The 26,426-nt window shown below is 29.3% G+C and overlaps 4 protein-coding genes across 4 annotated transcripts; 1 reads left to right on the forward strand and 3 right to left on the reverse strand.

The window, feature by feature from the left end:
* Positions 1–1,034: 1,034 nt before the first annotated feature.
* LOC130893382 (ADP-ribosylation factor 6) lies at positions 1,035–7,654 on the reverse strand. The gene is made up of 2 exons (XM_057799437.1): positions 7,409–7,654; positions 1,035–7,311 (listed from the first exon to the last, which is right to left on the reverse strand). The coding sequence occupies exon 2, from the start codon at positions 7,281–7,283 to the stop codon at positions 6,756–6,758; it is 528 nt and encodes a 175-aa protein (XP_057655420.1). The 5' UTR covers positions 7,284–7,311; positions 7,409–7,654; the 3' UTR covers positions 1,035–6,755.
* Positions 7,655–11,076: 3,422 nt separating this feature from the next.
* LOC130893388 (GILT-like protein 1) lies at positions 11,077–14,888 on the reverse strand. The gene is made up of 3 exons (XM_057799451.1): positions 14,256–14,888; positions 12,353–12,526; positions 11,077–11,357 (listed from the first exon to the last, which is right to left on the reverse strand). Exons 1-3 carry the CDS (start codon positions 14,511–14,513, stop codon positions 11,118–11,120), a joined length of 672 nt encoding a protein of 223 aa, XP_057655434.1. The 5' UTR covers positions 14,514–14,888; the 3' UTR covers positions 11,077–11,117.
* Positions 14,889–14,932: 44 nt separating this feature from the next.
* On the forward strand, positions 14,933–22,812 carry LOC130893397 (tyrosine-protein kinase CSK). The gene is made up of 10 exons (XM_057799462.1): positions 14,933–15,092; positions 15,485–15,536; positions 15,653–15,802; positions 16,357–16,553; positions 16,671–17,034; positions 17,123–17,241; positions 17,597–17,957; positions 18,086–18,172; positions 18,231–18,323; positions 19,003–22,812. The coding sequence occupies exons 2-10, from the start codon at positions 15,513–15,515 to the stop codon at positions 19,087–19,089; spliced, it is 1,482 nt and encodes a 493-aa protein (XP_057655445.1). The 5' UTR covers positions 14,933–15,092; positions 15,485–15,512; the 3' UTR covers positions 19,090–22,812.
* A 149-nt stretch (positions 22,813–22,961) lies between these two features.
* On the reverse strand, positions 22,962–25,799 carry LOC130893400 (zinc finger protein 706-like). The gene is made up of 3 exons (XM_057799477.1): positions 25,633–25,799; positions 25,340–25,514; positions 22,962–23,264 (listed from the first exon to the last, which is right to left on the reverse strand). The coding sequence occupies exons 2-3, from the start codon at positions 25,481–25,483 to the stop codon at positions 23,175–23,177; spliced, it is 234 nt and encodes a 77-aa protein (XP_057655460.1). The 5' UTR covers positions 25,484–25,514; positions 25,633–25,799; the 3' UTR covers positions 22,962–23,174.
* Between the last annotated feature and the right edge of the window lie 627 nt (positions 25,800–26,426).

A 26,426-nucleotide genomic window follows, 5' to 3' on the forward strand; every position in this document is an offset into this window, starting at 1 on the left:
TAATTTAAATGAACTTGACATAAATTTTTCCAATATATTAGTTATACAGTAAAGGTAGAAAAGAATTGCTAAAATGATGGAATTGGAATTTGTCTAAACATATTTTTTTAGAATTTTTGTTGATTCCATATGATCTCACGCCGAGTGGTATTTGGTATTATCACGTTCAAGGAATATTCAATTAACATTAATTGATAATATCCTTGGCATTAGTAAGCAAATATTTTCGTTGATTTGCTGAAACAAACTTTTCTACGATTATCACATACTTCAGGATTTCCGGCGGAAACAAGTCTTGTATATCCTGTACAATATCAAAAACAAACCATATCTTGAAGGTGGTTGTTACATCAGTTTTTGAATTCCAGTTGAAAGGATGAAAAAATGTGGAACAAATATGATTTTTTCGAATTTTTATTAATATTGCCTTGCATTACTCAATAAAAAAAAAATGTATCACAAAAATTTTGAATTTGTAATTAAAAATAACATGCTGGAACCGATACCTTCGCTTTGACCGAAGATACAACATATATAACATTTTGGCAATAAGAATTAATTTAGAATTTATAAATTTTCATATTTAAGCTAAATAATTTACATATTTTAATAATTGTTTAACTAAAAAATATATATATCAGTTAGTTACATATACATAAAATATTTTAAAGACTAGTTAAAATAATTATAAAGTATAATCATTGAATAAGCTGAATTTTTTAAAAGGGTTTGCTTTAATTTAATGGGAAAGATACACGATACGATTTATACCGGACGGAGAATTTGGTATAATTACAAAGTGGATCAGTAAAATTCCCGATTGGTTTATTATTTTTCAAATAAATATTTTATTATATGAAATATGCACAGATATAAAGTAAATATTATTTTAACTAGTCTATCTACCTTGCAAACATATACAAAAACAGAATAAGGAACCTAAACATCTTAAAAATATGTTAAGCATTGTAGCAAGATAAATTATTTATTAATTGCTCTCTAAGATATTAATTCCTTTTAATTTATTTTTCTAATTATTTCTACTAAGCCGTGCTCAATCCGCTCAATTTTTGATCTAGTACGAATGTCGTCAAAAAATATCAATCTGCTTCGAAAACAATACCAACTCCATAATTTTAAAAAACATACTATAATACTAGTTTCATATCTGATTTTTAGTATGAATAATTCAAAGTAAACACCACAAAAAATATGTTTTCAAGAATAATACAAAGGGTGAAAATGTAGGGCTATCAAATAATTTTATCTTAAAAACTGTTCAATTATTCATTAACAAAAAAACTATCCCAAATTGGAATCGTTGGTGATATTTGTACCGATCACACTGTTTACACTACCACTACACCAACAATTATACTGAATGAAGGGTGTTTCTATAACGAAGTTATCGTCTTCAGAGACTGAAGGTAAACAGTGTGTTCACTAAAAAAACTATCCTGATTATGAAGAAATTTGTGCCACTCTAAATTGGGAATATAAAAATTTTAATAATGATGAAATTATTCGGTAGAGATAGATAATTTGTATATTTTGAAAACAGATGAAAAAACTAAAAAATTGTTTCAAACCTCTGTCATTGATATTGAATTAATATGACTTTATTTACGAATTGAGAGGTACAAAACATAAGATTTATCTTCAAACAGTAGTAAATCCGTAAAACAACTAGTGGGGTTATGTAAGTTAGAATTTCTGGAATCTTTGGTGTTTACTATTACCACTAAACCAACCCTCAAACTGTATGGTCCTTTGAACTAGATGCGAGAACTCTAAGGAGCAAACATGATGTTGTGTTCAGCAGGCACATGAGCATCAACAATCTTAAATTGGTATAAATCTAGCGAAAGCCATCTATGAAAATAAGTTAAACCTATTATAAAATTGAGTATTTAAGAAAGGAATCGTTAAGGGAGAAAATCCTTGTTGAAAAATCGAAGGTTCTCAATAATAAAATGATTGATACATGATATTTGACAAAGATTTCCTTGGAAGAAGATAAAACATGGACATATCTATAAACTGAGAAATATTTATAAATTATTTATTATGAAAACAATCCTCGGAATAACTGATAAAAGTGTGTAGAATAAACTGTTTGGTTAAGCTGATTTACAAACACTGTCAAACGATTCATAAAGAAATTATGCAACAAAATATTTGTTTACGTAATTAAAATAAATTGGATAAACAAAAAAATACCGTTTTCAATAAAAAAATTCCATTTGTTTTTACGAATTTAATAATTATTTAAGAAGGCAGATGTTAACATGAATGAATAATGGAATGTGGGATGGTATTCAGGGTATTCAAATTATGCTGGATACTATTCAACTCCAATTAAAGAATGAACAAGTTTTACATCGAAAAAACACAGAATGCATCAAAAATTTCGTTTATTATTATAGAAGACTTCAAGATAAAATTCTGTGTTATAAACATTGAATTACAAATAATTCATATTCAAACATCAAAATGTTGAGTGGATACATGTATTAAAAAAAACTGTGAAAAATTGCGTTTCTGTTCACACAAAAGCATATTAAAAAGATTTTACGAATCTTAGTGTGTGAGAAAAACCTTATATCTATTCAGTCTTTACTTACATAAAGGTATTATTTGGCAATATCCACGAAATAAAAAGAAAAATAAAAATAACGAATTTAGTTCTACTAAAACAAAAAAAATCAGAATGTACGTTATGTATCTTAAAGTTTTATTTTTTAATATTAAAAAATTCGCTCAAACTTATTGAGCTCCTATTTGGAATGCATTATACTGGTAAACTGTTTTTGTCACACGAACTTTGTAATGTTTTCCATTTTGATGTACCATCATTAAAAAAAATTATTTTCTTTCGGTCACATCCAGTTTTTTGTGACAGCTATTTACGTGTTTTTGTTTGAATAACTTAATTTAGGCGATTGTAAAACGATTGCATTTAACTAAATTACGTTTCTTACAATATAAAAACTGTTCTAGCGTACAGTTTTTTTATGTGTGTGGAGAATTAACTTGTATGTGTGTGAGACTCCTATTAGGTTGGGCTAAAGAAGAATCTCGACATTTGCCTTTTGGTATACCAATGATTCTAACGGAACCAAATAATCATTTAAGTGATTGTTATTTTTCTTTGATTGAAACAAAAGGGGTCACAACCAAGTCCAAACACACTGTGCAGTACCCAAAATTGTCATCGGCCAACAGACCAATACTACATAGTACCGAACTGCCTGTGCCAATCAAGAAGAAAGTCAGGATTCTGTTTCTAGTCCGGAATTGGTTCTTAGTCCATCTGATAAGGTATATGAGGAGAGGGACCTAAGTTAGGAACCACATTTATTAATACAAAGTTATTTAAAGTATTTAGTACATGATTTTAATTAGTGAGCTTTAAGGGTCTAGATTAAACGACTGAAATTTACTTTCCCCGGTACGAAAATTTTCCTGTCGTAATAAATTCATTGAAATTTGAAAAAACTAGCTTGAAAGCAATGTTTCTAAACAACGAAAACAAATGACCTCCAGATCTGGTTGCCCATGGTCCTGATATGAAAGAGACTTACGAGAACATGAAGTTCCTTTTTAAAAAAATAAAATACAGTGAACATGTTTGGTAAATTTGTGGAGTTTGAAGTTATTGCTCTTTTGCTTGGGCTACATCTTGGTTACACAAAATATTTTATTTGGGAATTGGACAGGAGAAAGTATTGACCAAGCGTGGATCACTTATTCCGAAGGCAGAAAAATGTTAAAAATGATCATATAGTGAACCCTGACGACATACTTTCACTACCGTTGCATATAATGTTCGACCTGATAAAAAAGTTTGTAAAATCTATGCTTAAATATGGCAGTGGATTCTTATACCTGAAAGAGAAATTTCCCATTGGTCCACAAATACGGAAACTAATGAAGGATACAAACTTTGAAGGAAAGCTGATTGATGTAGAAAAAGTCGCCTGAAAATGTTTTGAGAATGTTGTCCAAAATTTCATAGAAAAACATAAATTACAAAGACTTGATCAATGAGTTTATAATTTCATACAAAGCATTGGGATGTATGGATTTCTTCCCCGAGAAATTGGGTGCGTTGAGTGACGAAAAAGCGAAAGATTTCCTCAAAAAGTCCAGGAATGCTAGCAGATTTAAAAGGGACCTACCAGAAGCCAAACATTCACGAAAATCAAAAGTATTTATTGTACATTAAGGAACATTTTTCCAAGTGTTTGTACTTTTTATAAAAATTTATGAAACAAAGGACCTTGATGTGTCAATTTCTTCCATTCCACTGATATATTATTGTTTGGTGTACATAGTGCATTCAAAATTTGGTATAAGTTTTTGTGTGACAAAAAAATTGGTTGACCTGGTTTTCCAATACATTGTAATTTGTTTTTTTTTATGATACACACGTAAAAATAATAATAAGTGAAAATTAGACATTATATATACTTTTAGTGATTTTTGCACTTCTATAACATATATAAAAAGAAAAAATATATCTCTCAATTTTGTACCACAAATATAGAACGACCTTGTTGCATATTTTTATTACTTTCTAATAATTCGCCTACGAGTATAGTACAATTTAGTTGAAACTATAAAAACATTTCTTGAAATGTTTCTATTATGTTTAATTCCTCATCCTTATTACCACACATCTTTATATATACAGCAAAAAATTTATATTCCTAACAATTTAAGTAAAGAAATTCATTAGTTGTGAACTTTACCATTTGTGAAAGATATCAATAAAACACCACCAACAGTAGAAGTTACTAGCAGATGTGTTTTGTTACTCATGGAGATGATAAAGTCGATGCAGATACAGGAGATCAATAGAAACCAAGTATTATCACTTATTACAATGCTAAAAAAAGTTGCGTTGATGTTGTCGATATCATTTGTGCAGAATATACAGTTGCAAGAGGGCTTTGAGCTTGTTTTACATCATTATGAATATATGTGCTCTAAATGAGAATACAAGATTTCCTAAAGAAGCTAGCACGACTACTACTTCAACCCAACATGCTGAAATCTCTGGCATTCAACCTTAAGAAAGAGAAGAGCCTCAACAAGGAAATGAGGAAGATGCTACAGATGCAAGGACAATAAAACAAAGTATTTTTGTAAGCAATGGAAATTCTGGTTATGCCTTTCATATGGTAATACAGTGTACAGTAAGATCTTCATCTTATAAATGATGAAATTCAAGATATTATAATAAGAAAACCATTCATGTTGCATTTAACTTCTTTTATGTGACTAATATATTGAAAGGAAACAGTACTTTATACTATTAATTAACTCAGTTAGTATTTTTAGATCATTTTTCAAAATTTCATAACAAAATTGTGTAAAAATTTTTTAATACCCTTTATTTGTATAAATGAAATATGAATTTGACCAATAACTAAGTAATTTGTAAATCATTTTATAGAAAATTCCATAATTCGTAAAAATAAAACTTATTACATTATTGATTTGGGTCTGTCCATCCACATAACTTTTTTCCACCTGTCTACTATAGTGTTAATAAAATTTTGTTTTTGCAAAGTCTAGAGAAAAAGTATTGGAATTTATAAAAAAAATAAAGTTGAATTATTTCTGCACTCTATACTCAAATTAACCTGAACTCTATCTGATATTCAATTTTTAGACTAATTAAATATCATCATATATCAAATATTTATTTATGGATTTGAAAACTGATAATTGTCAACAAGGTGGTTCTATACAAAATAAATCATTAAAAGAGTTTCAATTGCAGCAATAACATTTCACATTATAAAACAATACAATAATACTAATTAATTTATATACAAAATACAGTTGAGGTAATTTCAAGAACACGGGTCTATAATGCCACAACCATTCATTTAAAGAAAATTTATACACTGCCACTATGTACACACTACACCATTTTTGTCAAGTTCAATTGGACTGTGGACTGGCAGTTTGAATGGCAAAATTTACACTGGGTTACTCAAAACACCTTTTTAAATTTACCCTAAGTGCAAGAGTATTTATAAAACACTAAACATATATAACAATAAACAATAACAAACCTGGAATTTGTATACATTCTATAGCGATGATTAAAATTATTTTAATTAGATACAATTTATATTTAGTAAACAAATAATGTTTATTATTTATTTTTAGTTGTTAAAATTCATCATGTAATTTAAGTTCTTGATGCAGTTTATTGAATTAGTTTCTGACTTCAGATATTTACTTAAAAAAGTTGGAAATTAGAAAGGATAAACACAAACTGTTAGAACAATTTTAGTAATCTCTTGATTATCCAATAAAAACTAATATTTTAGACATAAGATAAATTATTTATATGTATTTATAATTGTTAAAATATTAAGAGTTTAACAAGTCTAATACAATAAACATATGACTGTCAACTAAACCACACCCAAATAGAAGAAAAAAAATTTTTTTTAATATATTCCAATTGGAAAAATTGTCTTAAACAGATAAAATGTATACAAATTTATTTAAATTCATCACTATGAGTTGCACTGATATAAGCAAATAATACAAGAGAAAAATTTCAAAAAAATATTTTTCAAAAATTATCCACATAATATTTTTAATTTTATATATGGAATGTTAGGGTTATAATTACGATGTAGCCTGCATCCTAGAGAATCACCTCTCGAGGAGAATATTACAATAGTGTTGGTTGGAGTCATATACTAAAATGAGTGTGTACCTGGATGCTATAATTTGTGATTGCTCGTTAACCAAGTAAGTCCCTCATAAAGGCCATCTCCAGTTGTTGCACAGGCAGGTTGCACATACCAATTTCTATCTCTAATTCGTGTTAGTCCCAATTTTTCCTGAATTTCATGAGGTTTCATCGCCTCCGGCAGGTCTTGTTTGTTAGCAAAAATGAGTATTATTGCATCTCTCATCTCTCTATCATTAATAATGCGATGAAGCTCTTGTCTGGCCTCATCAATTCTATCTCTATCTGCACAATCCACTACAAATATCAGACCCTGGGTTCCCGTGTAGTAGTGCCGCCAAAGAGGCCTGATTTTATCTTGTCCCCCAACATCCCACACATTGAATTTAACATTTTTGTAGGTCACTGTTTCCACATTAAATCCCACAGTCGGTATAGTGGTTACAGATTGTCCTAATTTTAGTTTATATAATATCGTTGTTTTTCCTGCCGCGTCTAGTCCGAGCATCAATATCCTCATCTCTTTATTGCCAAAAATTTTTGATAACAACTTCCCCATTTTTCTACAAAACTTTGGTACTCTTCACCTAAAAGAATAATATCGGTTATCATACATATTATTTTAGAACATTCTAATCAAATAAACAATTAATTATAAAGACAAATAAATCAGGAAATTCTTACTTGACAATCTTGACATCCACAAATATTTCAGACATGTATCATGTTCCTATGGCGGTCATCTAACGGAGCTGGATCTACTCTTTATAATATCCAAATATAATATTGCCAGATACGCTACTTTATCATTTAATCCACCATCAAGCATTTATATTTAAAAAAATAATTCATCAAACCACTTTTTTAAAGAAATTACACTCCATATTGGTATTCTGCCGGACAGGACAACCGATATTACCTGACTGCGCAGAGTTGTCACAATTGGAATTTATAAAACACCAACTTATCAAATAGAACTTGAACCATAGAACACAAAATGATATCACACGTGGGATGATACTAAGGTTCTGTTCGTATTATACCATATTAGTCCGATCACCACTTCCTCTGTAATTAATTTTAAACATTTTTTATATACAATGTGGTCCACAATTTTATAAATTCCTAGCTAATAGTAGATTTAAAAATAAAGGTACTTCTTTTGTACTATTTTTTCCAAAACTTACTAGTGAATTGACCTATTTTTTTATTAAAGACCCACTATTTGTATTTACTCTAATGACATTTGTGAATTTTTCTCATAGTTGTGAGGGATGAATCATATTATATTTCATAGTTATATTGTGGGTGGACAAGGGGCTGTTGAGCACATATGCTTTCATATAGGCCCGTCGTGTCCCACTTGACGTTACCAAATGCCGATGACCTTTGAGAAGTCAATTAGAGGCTTTGACTTCAACCTTTTGATGTCATTTAGCAAGTATTTTATATTTCACGAATATAAACTGGGTGCAGACTGTGTAGCATCTAAATTTTTATTCTCAATGAGGAACTGAAGTTTTCATTTATTTTTCATAATAATACGGGATTACCAAAATACAAAAACAGGCGATCCCGATTGAAAGCTTTAGCTAAAGAGTTATGTTTGGAACAAGAAGTATTTAGACATCTGGAATACCTATTGAACTACAAAGAAGACTACGACAGTTTCTACTTACGCAAGAACAAAACACCTCGATGCGACATTGCCATGATGGTAACTGGAAGAGATGCTCTAATTGCCGAGACCTAAAGAAAGTTAAATATTCGAAATACTCGCTTAAAAAATGTAACTCAATTTATTTCTTTTTGGAGCATGAAAATATGGTTTGTGACATGTGCTACAATTCTTTATTTATATAACTTTTATCGGGAGATATTGAAATGGCCAAAAACTTTTCGCATCCATGTTTTTCAATCAAAGTTTAAGCCCGTTATTGATCCCACACCAAATGTATTCCATCCCGACAAAGTTTGTATCTCATAAAAAATAAAAAAATAACTTAATGGAGACTGTTTTATAATTATAAGTTAAAATTTCTGGAACCATTGGTGATATCCATACTACCATTACTTAACACACAATTACACTGTTTGCGCGTGAAATTGTTAGATAAATACCATACAAGCTATAATAACGACCGAAACGGTATACTATAGACTTGTGCTGGAGTGCAAAGGAGTTCAACAAGAGATAGAGAGTAATAGCTGCATGGTCCAGCTCGATTGGGTGCCCGGTCCCTTGGGCAATTCACTCACTTACCAATGGACGTAGAACCCATTCTCAAGATGCATTCCACTAAGCGTTCACAGCGCCTGAAATACTCTTTTGTGCGTTCCACATAGCGATTACGATCGTTGTGGTTGCTGAAAGAATGTATCTCATTATTTGATGCAGTATGGGATATTATAAGTGACGCACCATCAAATATTTTACTATCGGCACTATTTAATATGAATCGGTTAATCATTCCACTAAAAAAATCAATATCTAACAAATCACAACATAACCTCTTAAAGCTTTCGCTTCATTTTTCTATTTTGCCATTCGTGTGGCAGTGGAACGGGATAGATGGTGATCATGAACGCTTTGTCATGAGTGCTTAGTGTTACAATTATGTCTCTCAATAAATAGTCTTCTCGTAAAACCGAGATGGATGACAATACCTGGTTTGAGACAGCTAAGGCACACGTACATGTGCCTTCTACTTTTTTTATTAAACAACTGTTCCACTTAAACGAGTGCAAAATTCGACTTGTGATTGTTCTTTAAACCGGACACGGTTATCTAAGACTCAATCTTCATACTATTGATATCACGGACGATTCGGTTTGCCCCTGGTGTACTTTGGACAAAAGCTGTTGGTCTAGTGACATAAAAACTTTCAAACCCAAGTGCCCGATGACAATTTGGAAAAATTTCCTGGCCGTCTACAATCCAACTATGGTAGATAGTACCAAGACAAGCATTTTTTTGTTAAAGAACGTGTGATGTACCCATAACTCCTCAAATCTTAGATCCGTTTCTGTCTCTTATTGACAAATTCCTGTCTACCTCTAATTCAGTCATACTGCCAGCTAACTTGGAATTTCTGTAACCGTTGGTGATGTTTGTAATGAACACCTCACTACATCAAAACTAATAACTACACTGTCTGTTCCTTTGAGCCTTCCATTGGTTCACATCCGGCTCGAAGGACCAGACAATGTAATTATGAGTGTTAATATAGCGGTAATAGTTGATAGTGTATTCATTTTTTTTGTTATTTTCTTCTTCTTTATTCCAATTCACTCCCCCATAAATCATTGTGTTAGATAGTACAAATATGTATTATAATCTACCCAAATCTAAGCTATATTTCTGCCTCTTTTTAATAAATTCTTGTCAACCTCTAAAGGAGCAATTTTACAAGTGAAGTTTAAACCTCACATATCGACTTTTTCACGTTTTATAGATGGCGTTCACCGACAAACTTTAAACTGTACTGGCGATCCGGGAGTAGTTTACACTTTAGTTCAATATATAACTGAGGACTCTAAATTAGCTTTTTCAAAACGTTTACATTTTTACGATATTATCTGGATTTACGGAGGTTAGAGACAAGGAGAACGATTTGTGTGTATGAAAAGTGTCCATCGAAATACGTCAAATTTTAAAAAATCTGGTTCACGCCGTGAATTTTAAGTCATAAAATCGTTGTTTGTGGCATAATAATTAACCATTGAAAGGAAATCTATTTGGGGCAAGTTGTCTGAGGAACCAAGCAAAAACCACCGTTCCATTTTCATCAACAAATCAACTATTTGTCAAATTGGACGGCCGTTCTTCTACACAATCGGCACTGATGACGTAGTACTTATTTGGAACGGATAGAGACTTGAATAAACACCATTATTCTTGTAAAATAAAATATTTATTTTCGTTAATAAAGAATACTTTTTTTTTAATTCTCCAAGCCCATTGAACGAATTTTCAATTCGTAAAATACACTAGAATAAAATCCAAAATAAGTACACCCCAACAAGGACAAGACATTATTATTAAATAAAATTAGACAGGAAAAAAATTTGGATATTTATAAACTATTTGTAAATTTAGAGGGCTATTTATGGTAAAAAATCAAACTTTAACTTTTTAAATTGTTTATAAATCTAATTTGTCATCAATACTTGTTAATATTTATGCCGAGAGAGCATTGAACAAAAGATATACAAATAGATTTTCAAAAATTAATTTAATTCTACAAAAAGTCTGTTGTCACGATTCTCTACTAGAATACAAGAATGTTGCTTAATATGATTTTATAAATCGAATAATTATACCACACCAAATATTTTTATTAAAAAAAAACTTTTTGTGGAATAAATTTAATAAAATACTTGGCACTTGAATTTATGAACATTTTGAAGGTTTGTAATTCAAAACTGTACAGAGAGCACTTTTCAAATCTTTCAATATTTGTGGCTGGCTAACCAAATTTTGACTACCATTCAATTCTATAGTAGGGATAAATTTAACCGGAGGATTCAAAGAGTTAGTCCTTTCACCATGTTTTTTAAGCAATTTAGATCCTTCAGCATTACTAGCACATTCTGAAATTGGGCTGTAATCTAGGTTTAAACTCCTGCCACACTAGAAAAAAAATTGTATTAACAAATTGATCAATTATTATAAGTTTTATAATATAACGTTTAATTTGAAAAATAAGATCAGAAAACTGAAGTTGTTAACTATATGTTCTGTGGATTTATTTACAAACAGTAGTCATTTCTTTTATAAATTCATAGAGCAATGTATAAAATTCTTGAAACATCATCACTAAAAAAAAAAAATTCGTATTTTTTAATACTGGTTTTGTGCTTGGCAGCAATATGTCCTGGCACTACAAAATCTTGGAGCCCCAAAAGCTAACACATCACTCAATAAATCGTGTGACTAACTAAGAAAAATACTTTTTTTCCTCCAAAATTCGATTTTATTCATCAATGTAATGTCCTTCAAGAGCAATACAATCATTTCAACGCTTCTCTAACTTCTTGATGCCGTGCTTGTAGAAGGATTTGTCTTTTGCCTCAAAATAGGCTTTAGTTTTAGCAATTGCTACTACATTTGAGCTGAATTTCTTGCCGACGAGCATTTTTTTGAAATCATTGAATAGCCAGTAGTCGCTGGAGGCCATATCTGGACTCTACAGTGGATGAGGAAGCAGTTTGAAGTGTAATTCGTTCAAATCAACCATCATTGCCAGCGAATTGTTAATCGGTGCATTGTCTTTGTAAAACACACGATATTGTTTTGAAAATGTCAGAAGTAGCTTCACTTAAATGGCTGTCACTTTTTTCTGTCTAATCGAATTATCATGAAATTTTACACAGTCTTTTGAAAGTTGGTACTTCATAAACGTCGTGTGGAATTGACAGAGGCAAGAGTGATGTAATATATGCTCTGCAACTGCTTCAGATCTTCTACAAGGCCCAAATATAATATATATATATATATATATATATATATATATATATATATATATATTCTAAGAGAAATAATGAGGACAAATTCATATAAACGTTATATTATTAATTGAGAATTAATTATGTTACACAGAAAAATATAGATTGAAGATCTTTTACCTTCTCTCCAGCTTCATCAGGTATATGGTTATCTTTGATCATACACGTTATATACTCTAACTGCACTAAAGGTTCGTTTATCTTCTCTATTACACAAGCGTGTATTTTATTGGCAAAGCATTCTATGGCATCATGCTGACAATGGAATTCTATTTCATTGTCATTTTCTATTGTCTGTGAAAATATTAAGAATAACAAATTACTTTTTATTGATTTAATGAATTCAATTTTAATGTATTAATAATTGATTGAATATATATATATATATATATATATATATATATATATATATATATATATATATATATATATATATATATATATATATATATATATATATATAATGTTTAAATGTGTAGGTAATAACATACAATATAAAACTTTTAGTCGAAAATCATCATTTTTAATTTTATCTTATACTATAGGGGAACATTTATTGGAAGAACAGCATCCAATGAACCAACTTTCATCAAGCACTAAATTAATTTTTCAGGATAATGCGTCTCAGCATTTTTGTGCTTCTCAATATAAATAAAATATTGTTGGAAGGAATTTACAGTAATGGAAAAAAACAATTCAAAGTAAATTCCACCTTACTATGGAACTATATTTATAACTGCCATTTCTACATGGGAACAATATATTATTGGACTAATTGAAAATCTCTTTTACAAAGGTAATATACTGGGTGACAAATAGATAGAAAGAATAGAAATATTTATCTAATAAGGAAGTCATCGCTGAAATGATTTTGAGCCAAAAAAATGACATAGAAAGGTTAGAAAAGAGTACTGTACAATATTGAACAAAACTAACTGTCTTGATCAAACTAAAAACCTTTTTTTTACTAGAGTACAATTTCAATTTTTCAAAAATGGAAATATAGCAAATAAAGCCTCAAGGAAATGAAATTGTTGAAAATATTACAAGAATAAAAAAGAGAATGAAAGCCCACTCAATTAATAATTTAAAAAAACAGCTTAAAGTTGGACCCTTATATTCTCGATAAGTTGTTAAATTTGTTTATGGTTGTTCACATTCTTTGTATAAATTTGTTTTAAAAATTTTATTATCTATCAATTTCAATTTTCAAGAATTTTCAAAATCTAGTAATAACAATCTCAATAACCAGATCTTTCTTTTATTGAACTAGTTTTAAATGAACTCAATAATATAGGAAAACATTAAATAAAGATATTTAAACTTGCTGTGTGTGCTTCAGGAGCATCTCAGGGTGAAACAAAAAAACTAAAAATATTTCCAGCAACCTTAGAAAATTTACAAACCATTTCATTAGATTAGCAATAACTTATTATTTAATTTTAATCTGTTCTGTATATATAGAGTTCTTCATAAGTCTGTTTGAACTGATTCTGATAACATTACTAGTATGTTTATATCTGAAAAATTACTCAAGTTTGAGGGACTAGTACCAGTAGTCATTTTTAAAAAATTGATTTTTTTACATTTTTCAAATACTTTTTGAAAAAACATCTAAAATTTCATAGTGAAATTCGAAATAATAAGAAAGTTATAATAGTTTGAGGGCGCACGTGTTTTGAATGCCTAACAAGCAGTTTGGAGCTTGAAAAAAAATGCCATGGGAAAAAAGTGAAAAAAAACGTTAATTTTTTATATTTTTTGAGAAGCAACCATTTTGATTTTTTTTTAAATTTTTTATTCAAAGGTGGTAAATATACCATCTTCCTATTTAAAAAGTTTTTTGAATTTTTTGTTTCATATTTACAAAATTTCAGTGCAGTAGGAGGCTATTATTTTCGCTGTCTCAGCTTTGGCACTTTATTATCAAAAAATAATAAACAAAAAGTTTTATATGGAATTATAATAAAGAAAATGAGAAACAAACAACATAATTATGTATCATTTTTTACCATGGCTTTACCTGTGCTTTTCCATATGGAATTAAGTCCAAACTAATAAATTTTGTAAGGTCTCTGTATGTTGGAAGCAACTGATGTGATATAAAGAACTTAGAATCTGGACATAAGGCTTCATAGTGTACAGATACTGTAACTTTACCTATATCCTCAATTTCTTCCTCAATATTTCCATCCTCAGTTAATTGGAAATAATGAAATGTCTTGTATAATATAATAATTGTTATTATTAACACTAGTAATTTTGTGTATCTTGCATTCATTTTTATCTAGAAATAAATTAGATAAGTATTGTGTATAGTTATTGTTTTTTCACTGGGCAGCATTCTCCTTCTCTGCTAATGTTTTTTGATATATCACTTCACGATTTGCATCTTATTCCATTTCCTACTGTTTCCAAATTTTCAAATAATGTCTTCACCACTATTAATATTCTTGCGTAAAATTAAATTTAATACCTTCAGAGGTATGCTCTAGCTATATTATTAAGTATGATAGATAAGAATAAATGAAGATGGGGTTTCGATCTTTGTAAAATATTATTCTCATTTGCGCTAACTCAGAAATAACCTAAAAAATATGATTTTCAATAATATCAGAGCCACCGCAACTAACAAAGAAAATACTAATCTATTTGTAAATTTACTATTGGTCATCCTGATTTTGATATGACATTTACGTCAATTTCCATAAATGTCAATGTCAAACCAAGTACAATATAAAATGGTGGTTGTTATGCAGAGAAAATTTCCAAAATATGTTTTTTAAACTTTGGATTAGCTTTAATTTATAGAAGTTTATTTTTAAGGGGAATATGTGCATTTATGAAACCTAGACAAGTGGTAAGTGGTTTGTATGTTGCACAACATCCCAGTTCATATTTGTTTATTAGGACATCAATTGTGTATAGTTAATCATCATAATAATTGAAAACATTATTTAGATATTCATTGGTCGAGAACAACTATGAATATTTACCTCATTGAAAAATACCGGAAATAGACGTATTATCTAATTATATTTCTATTACTTGCTAAATGTGTAAATGAAATCTTTCCCCCTTCGATATTTATTGAGTAATACTATTAAATTGGTAAATTAAATAATTTCGATGTTTGCTAATATCTGTATAACGAAGTATATTTATTTAGTATACCAAAGAATTTTACCACAAAGCTAAATTTTTGTGTAGTATAGTGTAGGCATATTCACAATGTTGAATTTTGCATTACAGGGAATATTATGGTGAACACTCTAAAGTGATGACAAGCCAAAACTCTACACAGGTAATTGTCAAATTTATATAAAAATTAATAATTAAGTTAGTTTAATTCATAATAAGTATATTATCAAGCAATTTAAAAGAATCTTTTTTAATATAATGAAAATTTTATGATTCTAGAGGTATCAACCCTATATTTTTGATCAATTTCGTCAATCTGATGGCCAATGGGAATCTTCATCAGCCACCAATCCTCCCACTGTTCCTGCTAGGGGTGTCAAACGAATCACCCCAAGTGAATTATCACACGTTTATGAAGAAACTTCGTGGGTAAGTAGGTTTACAATTTCTAAACTATTTATGTATACTGAAAGGTAATTCAATTTGTTTTTAACAATATTTTTATTCATTTGCCAAAACTGTGCTCTACTTAAGTGGAGTTTCAGTATCATCTGTTTAATTTGTATATAGAGATTGATGTTATTAGTTGTCTTAAATATTAGTAAACATATTCATTTTGTGTTAGTATTTAATAAGTTGTTTCATTTCTTTATATAAATTAAATGCAGTGGGATTATCAAACGTCATTTTTTTCTCATTAACTTGAAAAAAAATTGAAATCTATAATGAATTATATCACATCATTGTAAGTAAAATGTGTAGGTTATTTTATAGCAGAGTGTCAGATTAAAACTTTTATCAGCCTTATCTTTATACTGACTGTAAAATATTTTAATTATTATGTGCAGTTGTCCATTATTTTACATTTTATATTTGTTTCCTCATAGATATAAAAGGTTTGTAAAGAAAGTTGTGTTAGATAAAAAGATACAAAATGCCAGGAAATATCTCGTCATTTGTGGTTTAATAAATTATATTTGTAGATGGCACCACAAACGTTATCACAGATGGATAATAATGTAGTACACCAATGCAACTTACTTATGCGTCAAAATAATATGAATGCAAGTCCGGCAGATGAGGTGAACTTCAGAAATCAAATTGGCATTAATGAACATGATGTTAATGTTAATAATGTACAAAGTCCACTAAGATCCAGCTCAAAATATTCATTTTCTTCGTAAGTATAAATTGTTTGTAATTTTGGTGTAAATATTTACATTTTCTTGATTTTTCTTTGGAGTTGAATGAAAAATGTGATATACAGCTAATTGGTATAAAATGACATTATTTTTAGTTGGTACCATGGCAAAATTTCACGAGATGAAGCAGAAAACTTATTGCGTCCTAGGTCAGATGGCCTGTTCCTAATTAGAGAATCAACTAACTTTCCAGGCGACTATACCCTTTGTGTTTGCTTTCAATCAAAAGTCGAGCATTACAGAGTTAAATCAAATAGTGGTAGGTTGACAATTGATGATGAGGAATTTTTTGACAGTTTAGAAGAGCTGATTGAACATTACAAGAAAGATGCTGATGGATTGTGTACGAAATTAGTCAAAACCTTGCCCAAAGAAAGTGAAGTCTTGTATTCCAACACTAAGATGTCAATTGTTAAGGAAGGAGATGATCTGTTTGTTATTCCAGAGCCAGAGCTAACAGTGAGTATATTTTTACATACATTATTATACATTTTTTTGATGAAAAGTTGAAATATTTTCCTTTTATACACATCAATCAACTTTTTAGATATGTGAGTCCATAGGCAAAGGAGAATTTTGCGAGGTTATGCTTGGAAAATGGAAAAACAATAAAGTGGCTGTTAAAGTATTGAAGGATTCAAGCGAAGCTGAAGCAATTTTAATGAAGTAAGTAAGTTGTAGAATAGTTTTCAGCTATGGAGATTTTATTGGTGCTTTGCATTTAAATATATCCTCACCAGTATAACTGTCAAAATTTATTGCAATTGAATAAAATATTGATTCAAATTCAGCATACTTTGAAAGTTCCATATTTTTTGACAAAAGGACAACACATGTTTTGGGAAAACAAAATCTTAAAGCTGCGGTTAGTGGTGAGTCTCAGGGAAACTACAACATATTCACAAAAATCAGTTTAACCTCTTTAAAAAACACTAACATAACATTTGGACACTCTAGTAGCAAATTACAAAACAGTAACCCATTAAAACTTGACTATATTTTGTATTTTTATATTTTGCAGATCACTACACCATGAAAACTTAGTTAATTTGCTTGGAATTGTAAGGAAGAAGGATCAGATCTACTTGGTGACAGAATACATGAGTAAAGGGAGTTTAGTGGACTATCTGAGATCCAGAGGGAGACAGCATGTCACAAAAAAAGATCAAATTAATTTTGCTTTTGATACTAGCTCTGGAATGGAGTATTTGGAAATGATGCATGTTGTACATCGAGATTTAGCTGCCAGGAATGTACTGATTGCTGAAAATGGCAGAGCAAAAGTATCTGATTTTGGCTTGGCTAGAAATGAAAAGAATGCTACTTCTGAGTCAGCTAAATTACCTATTAAATGGACTGCTCCTGAAGCTCTCAAACAAAACGTAAATATATTAATAATTTTAAAAATAATTTAATCACTCAGATTCTGATGTACATATTAAAAGCAGATGACTAATTATTGTAGATGATATGTTTTTGCTTGAAGAATAATTTATTATTTATTTTTTAGAAATTTTCAAATAAATCTGACATGTGGAGTTTCGGAATCCTATTATGGGAAATATATTCTTTTGGTAGAGTACCTTATCCTAGGATAGTAAGTACTATTGAAATTTTGTTATATGAAAAATAACTTGACATAAAAAATCTTTCAGCCATTGGCAGATGTGGTGAAACATGTGGAAAAAGGTTACAAAATGGAAGCTCCTGAAGGATGTCCTCCAGAAGTATATGAAATTATGCGACAGGTAATGTATTTCTCACCTGATAGATCTTTCAAGTTTCTACTCACTTTTTGTAACACCCTAATTTATTACCTGAAAGTTTGTTATTGGTACTTCAATTTTCAAGTGAGTTCTATCAGTTTTAATGATCTTTGTAGTTGAAGTTTAATCATCACATCCAGTGTCTTAGCCTTGACTTAGTTTAGTTTTTTTTGTTCCACTAGTTTCACTAATCTATCAACTATTTAAATTTTAATATATGTTTGCATATAGGTCTGAACTTCTATTTCCTTACTATTGATTTTACTCATTTACTATTCCTCAGCTCCCTATTGTCTCCACAAGCAATCAATGTGGGAGAACCAATAATGTTGGTAGTTTTTTGGACCAATTTCACATTTAGTTCAAAAACATTTCTCGAAAATTGTGCATAATAGTACAATAAAATTCAATTTTAATTTATTGTATTTTTGATCAATATCACTTCCAAATACAACGCTTCTGATGGCAATAAAATTGTGGGTTTATATAAAATCATTACTGGCTTTTACAACTTATCAAGTTTGTTATTTTTTTTTTTTAATGAACTTAATAGGATCATATTCAAAGGGCGTTAGCTCCTTTAGTACGAAATTTAGGTATATGTGATTGAAATTGACAAAAAATGTTGTAGTCACCATATATATTTGAAATGTTGTTCCAGGCATGGGATTTGAATCCAGACAAGAGACCGTATTTCCACGAAGTTAAGGCGAAACTTGGACACTTGAAAATGCAAACAACATTGTGAAAAAATTATTTAATATAATATATACTGAGTAGTGTTTGTTAGAGTGGATGTGGTATGCATAGGTATAATATGCAAAAATATTTTAAAATAATTCTATTATTTCACCGTTTTCATTAACAAAGTCATTAATTTTCAATGTTTTGACATGCGGGGTTTTAGTTTAAGTTTGAGTCTAAAGTAGTATTCATCATGCATTCCAATTATCGACATCAAAATCGATTAATTTATTTATTTTTTCTGAATTTCTATTAGGAAAGAAATATCGATATGGATTATTTTCAGTATTTCTAAACAGAAAATTGTTTACCTTCGAAAATAATCTATTTCCTTTTCAAAAGTTGAAAATTTACTTTTTTGAATCATAAATAAATTCATCGGTTTAATATATATTGTTACTAAATATTTCATGTTTATTTAGGTGGGTGTTAGTATTTTTGTTTTTAATTATTATTTGTTTTATTATTTAAGAGAATGTGAATAACGAACCTTACAAGAAGATAAGAATAACACAAAAGAATATTGCAAGCATACTATTAAGTTTTGAACCAAATTAACCCCTCTATTTGAAGTATTCACTTATACCATGGATTAAAGACTTCCTAGATATATAATATTGATGGAAATTTTATCTATAATGAAAAAATCCGTAAATGTCTCTAGCACCCAGTGATTGAAATATTTTATGCAAGTTTAAAACCAGTTTATGTGTATTGATTTGTGGTTTTACTATACAACATTGCATATTTATCTTTTCAGTAAAAACTCTTTGTATGTTTAAACTGAACATTGTGAGATTAAAACTACATCTTCCAAATTTAATGTTAAAAATAATAAAATAAGAAGTTTGTATTTGATTTTAGCATTGTTGGAAAAAATAGTACAAGTGTTAATTTTTATAATTGAAATTTTGAGACAGAAATGAGTGAAGTTAACAAAAGTCACATTTAATAATAGGTAAACCAAAGGAAAAACAAAAACATTCATAAAACAGAAATGTACGTAACTAAAAAACATTTCTTTAAAATAAAGAATTTATTTATAGAACAAAATTAGGAACATTCTAATCCTTATATTCTAATTATTGCTTATATTAATACTAATATTGAAATTTGAACAATTGGTTTCAATTTATTTGAATTGTTAGGTATATTTAATTGCTCTAGACGTTGATAAATATCAAAGATAGTTCAACTTATTGAGAAAGTGTGATAATGCACAATGATCGCCCTCTTGACGTCGAAGTTAACCTACTTTCTCCGTGCTGAACTTCAAAAACATAACCTCACTTTTCTACTGTAGTTTGTAGCTGAAATTGACTTCTCTTAGTGAAAGGCTGATAGAATTTGTACCTTCTCATGAGTGTACATATAACAAACAGTCGGCTGGTTACAAGAAAACTAAAATATGGTAGAATATAGGAAATCGTCAAGAAAGAAAGGCTACAGTTTTCGATATCTGCTAATTTTCTTTTGAAATATTCAACAAATTTATCTTTGTGTGTCGGATGTTTCGTTTCAATATGTCTACGAAGAAGTAATGGTTTTAAACTGCCGTTGGAAGGACTTTGTTACATATAACACAAAGCTGTTTAGATTCCGACTCATCCCCAGGAGAATTTCATTTGTTTTTTGTCAGGTGAAACGGTACTTCACTACAGCTTCGAGAACTATCATCTCGATTATCATATCTCGTTTTTAAACGACCCATTTTTAAACCATAGATCCATAAAAAAAGCTATAATAATACAGTAGAACTTCACTAATCCGACCTCGGATGGTCCGACTCCTCGCTTAGTCTGAGCATACGGTCGCTGTTACAGTCCCGTTTAGACCATTTTTTACCGTGTGACTTCTCAAGTTTTAATTAAGTGCAAATCAGTTGTGTGTAGATGCAATACTGCTATAAGGTATGTACAGTTGTTAAATTAAAGATCAACAATATCTTACAACATGATAAAAGACCATTTTTATAGGTATAGGCACTATTGTACATTACACTTTCGTGTAAGATTTTTTAGTGTGTCGACGTTTTCTTTCCGTTTTATTATTGTTTTAACGTGGAAAAATATTTCAGACAGTACTTTCAATTAAAATTACAATTATAATTACTGTATTGGTCAATAAAAACTTTCCTCTGATAATCAGACTTCTTTTGCGATCCGACCATGCTTCCGGTCCTGAAGGGGACGGATTAACGAGGTTCTACTGTAATTAAATTAATAATTATTAAATTATTTACATGATAACTTGACATTCACAGTATCGCTCAAGTTTTACAAGTGCTGATTCTTTGTATGGCGTTTTAATAGATCCGCCATTACAATATTATTTTCGCGAACCTCCAGAGGTATGGAACCACCGGTTGGGAATCACTATTGTTGACATATATTTCTTGAAATGATATCCATTTAAGTAGATCTATATAGACTATAGGACATATGACAAGTTTCACTATTTTGAAGTTCTGTTACAAAATTTAATCGTGTATTGTTTTGGCATTTGTACTTATTTTTATCTTTACAAATATAAATTATTTTGAATAGCTAAAATCAATTTGCCAAAAAATTTTATAGGAATAGTTGAATGTTTCAAGTCACTCACTTTTAACTTTTTAATAATTCATGTATTAATAATTATAAGGAAAATGTGTAAAAGTATTTTGTGTGATATTTACTACTTAGAGACTCATTTTTTCTCTCACAATTTTGAACATTGGTGGAATTGTGCTTTATGCAGGTCGGTTCATTATTACTAAAGCTGTTTTCCTATCAGTATGTATCAATTTTTCCAGGTTACTAGAAGAATTTCCTATATTTCTAAAAATTAGCACTATAACTTGTGTCAGTCTGTATTTTTGGCATTAGAATTGTTCTCCTATTGTACTGTTGTAATTATTGAAAAAAAAAATTATTTGGATTAATTTGAAAATGTACTAGCTTCAATATAAACTGCTGATTATAGAAAAACAGTTTTGACATATTTTATTAAATAAGCCTAAATATTTCTTGTGATATATATAATTGACAATCATAGTAAATATTCATCGATTTTTTATTTTAACCTGAATTTATTATTGCACTTTATCTTTCATTGTTTACGAAATTAATGAACTATCCTGCATATATAGATTGTCTTACCTTTGTACCGCAAAAATGATAAATTCTGTATAATAGTATATTATTCAAGAGTGCATAATGGAGGTTGGTGATTTACTACTACTTTACATTTACCAATGAGCAGATTACAACATTAACAAGGACTTCATTTTTATACAAGACGTATTTTTTAAATATTTTTAGAGGGAGCTTGGAAACTATTAATTTTTTTATTAAGTCCAATATAATACATGCACCCCAGTTATTAATAAAAGATCCGCGATCTTAGCTCCTCATCATCAGGAATTTTTTTGATTTAAATTTTTTTATATATGTGCAGTTTTGGATAATATTATCGCCTTTAACCAATTTAATAATGTGGTGATAAAGATAAATCAATCTGTATATTTGAAATCTCGTGGTGTATATTTGCTTTATTTTGTTAATAACACCCTTATTGTTATTAAAATTTTTGTGAAATTGTGCAGAACATGACAAATCAGATTTTGGAAGTTCGGCCGAAAGCGCTTGTTTTGATTGTTTCGAATGGATTTGTGTTGATAATGTATATTTTTTATTTGTATTTTGAAATTCTGCTGGAATTTGAGAAATAAACTTTTTTATGTGTTTATTTAATTTTTCTTGGTGGAAATTAGTTTTCCCTAAAATTTATCCCACATTTCCAAACAATTACTTGCTTTTAAATAATTTCAAATCAAGCCAATATTGATACTTTATGCATCTCATAAAAATTGGTTTAAAATAAATAAAACTACAATTGGCTATAAATACCTAGTTTTTTTTAATAATTACAAATATCGAAAAATGGAAAATACATATACAATAAACCAAAAAAGCCATTGAAAAGATTTACATATAATAAACATAAAACCTATAATAAAATTAACATGAGAAATAAAGTTGAAAATATTCTGATTACCTTTGTGTCCAAAAAAATTGAACACATATCGGTTTCAAGGTTTTCAATATGTTATACATCTTTAAGTTCCACAGGCACCTCATTCTTTGGATGTTTATTTTCAAAATGTTGTTTGTAGGTTTTCGGATCGGGCATCTGCGCCTGGAAATGAAAAAACTGGATTTTCCAAAGTCATTTGATCAATATTTGCCAAAAACCATATATCAAAATTAAAAGATCCACTACATCATCCCTCTGAAATCCCAACTGTATTATGCTCATTCATACACTGATAAAACAGACACATTTGAATGTAGCAATATGTCTTTTTAATGTTAGTTGTTTTATGTGTATATAATGCATCATTCACTGAACATCTGTGACACTTAAATGATTTTGTTAGAAAATTCTCAGATAAATTTCTCTCAAAACATTATGGGAGATTAAAATGTTTCAATGAATTAATTATTCTCAGTTAACTTTGAGACCTTTGTCATCTGAACAGCTTTTTTTAAATATGTAAAATATAAGCCATTGTATAACCAACAGAAATTTTGAAAGAAATACAAAAAGGAAAATGGAAATAATAAAATCATGGGAAGAAGAACAAATCCTTTGTGAGAAAGACAGATTCTGTAGAGTAGTTACAATAATTAGCTTTGTTCGCGGTAGATATCCTGAACATGTCCTCTCACCAGGTTCATGTTGAAATTGTGCATTCACAGTGGTAATAAAACATGTTCTGGATTTAAAATCTTATGTTTGTGGAACAAATATTTCTAATTCCGAATGTGTTCTGAATAAGTCCAATGTATCCTCAGACATGGATAAGGATTTTTAATTTCGCGCATGTGCATTCAGCCTTTCCACAAAATAACCTCTAACCTATAAGATTTTCTACATACTTGTATTTAAAAAACGTCGTAGTTGAGTTTATACTCGCAAATAACAAGAATAAACGTACGGCACATTTAATACATCTTATTATCCTGGCTAGTATTGAATTCAAATTATTATTTTAGATGTTCATAAATTGTTCATGGAGGAATATAGGTGCAGAACATATTCTGAATAAATCATGCAAATTTGACATGTCTAGAAGATATTCAGAATGTGTCCAAATTGTTTATGGAGCTATTAACAAGCTTTTTTTTAAATGAATAATTTTAGTACTGCAGTTTTTGGTTAAACTGAGGCCTATTTAACATTCTTACATGAAAAGTAGTTTAGGGTAGGCTATAACTAACACTATTGTGGTCATCTGCTAGAATAACAGAATGAACATATATTAGAAATTTTAGAAATGTATCTATAATAATACTGGAAGTTAGAAGAGACATTAAGTAATGAAAACCTGATCTTACATACTTATAACTTCACAAGCTCACTGTAGTAAACCATTAAGATAAGATAATGAAGTAATTATGAACAGAGGTGTGGGGCTAATGTATTTACAATTAAAATACTATTTTCTCATTTGGTTTTTGAGTTCAAGAAACTTATATGACATTTGCAGATTTAAAAATTTCCGCATTTTGAGAAAACTACATCTACTTAGCACATGACCCACATTTCATTTTCAACAGGTTTTACATACTGAATGCATTTTTTCCAATAATATGCAGATATTTATTGTAAGGCTCTGGATAAATTAGATGTTAGCTTAAGATCCTTTTTTCTTTATTTCTGTCCAAATTATTTATATAGGATTAAGCTCCCAATGGTAGGGTGGCAGCAGTAGCACTTCAATACTATTGTATGTAGCTAATACTTCCATTCTATAGCTAATCACGAGTTTCAGTTTTCCTCCATGCTGCTGTTAGAAACTTTTCCACTAATCTAGTGTGATAAGAAGAATTATTCATAACAACTACAGAGCCTTGCTCCTTTTTTATATTACTTTTGAAAACTATTCTTCAAAGACCCTCCATCAGCCAAAACTCCTTCCGCCATAGAGTTATTATCAACCAGGTAGTTCAAATTAATATCATTGAAACACTAATAAAAAAATTCATCCTTTTTTGCCATAATCAATATTTTAACTTATATAGATATGAATAAATTTTTGTAGTATTCAACAGAAATATTAATTACATGATATTAATTTTATATTCCTAATAATTTTTGAATTTTACATTTAATTCAAATGATTGAAATTTTCTTCTTTTTACCACACAGAGAATAACAGTTGTTACTTATTGAAGACAATATTTTAAAATAAAAAAAATTACTCTTACTTTACAAACTGCACACACGTGAACTAGAGCTTTTTGGGCAGCTTTTTTCTGGTCCGTAGCACTATGCCCTTGTTGTTTCTTAGCTTTGGCAGCCCTTTCTGCAGCTTTCGCTTGTGATTGGAGTTTTTGTTGTCCTCTAGCCATATTTAGTTCCTGAAGTTACCCGGATATTCACCTGACGCAAAATAAGTAATTAATAAAATTGTACAGTTATATGAACTAATAAACTAACCTGGCCATGTGGTCATTGGTGAATGCTCTTTAAGAAAACAAATTAAAAAAATAGTACATACCTGTAAAAACTTGTTATGTAGAAATTAGTTACTGGAATATTTTTATACAAAAATTTTAATTTAAAATTTAAATTTTGTTATTAATTAAACTATGACAGCTGCAGCGCAGCGTCAACTTGAACCATACACCATACCACTAAAAAATTGTCAATTTACCGTTCAGGAGGACCTCTTACAGTATTTTGCAAAACTTTGCGAAAAGCAATACAGCCAACATTGGACAGGTAAAGATATACAACACAAAATATATGGTATACAATAAAGGAGTTTTTGAAAACGAATTGATTGTTGCATTGAAATTTTTTAAACCAGCTCTTTCTAATAAAATCAATTTTTTTAATCTTATTTTCATTCAAAATGTAACCTTTCATTGATTTCGACAGAATTTACTTTTAATTCTATGATTCTGTTAATATTGATCTTCACTATACTAGAATTCTAAGTCAGTGGTCTTGAAGATTACTTAGGCACAAAATATAATTACAGATATCCAGTTGTTGCCAGATTAATATTCAATATGTATATATTAGAATTAAATTCTTGAACGTTTCTTTTATTTTGGCGAGGACTAAATATTTCCATTACTAGCAACTTTGTATATTTCAGTATTTACTGTTTCCAGTTCAAATTATCGTGATTAATTTGAATTTGCTTTGCATTAAAGTTCAAAGATGCATCTATCTCTCCGTATACTATATGCCGTTAAACTCAAGATTAAATTTCACAGCCATAGATCTAGCGGAAAATTTTGTAATCGTTGGCAGTACTGAACACCGATCACACTATTTGTAGAA

Source organism: Diorhabda carinulata, chromosome 1 (genome assembly GCF_026250575.1).
Source record: "Diorhabda carinulata isolate Delta chromosome 1, icDioCari1.1, whole genome shotgun sequence".
Classification (NCBI taxonomy): domain Eukaryota; kingdom Metazoa; phylum Arthropoda; class Insecta; order Coleoptera; family Chrysomelidae; genus Diorhabda; species Diorhabda carinulata.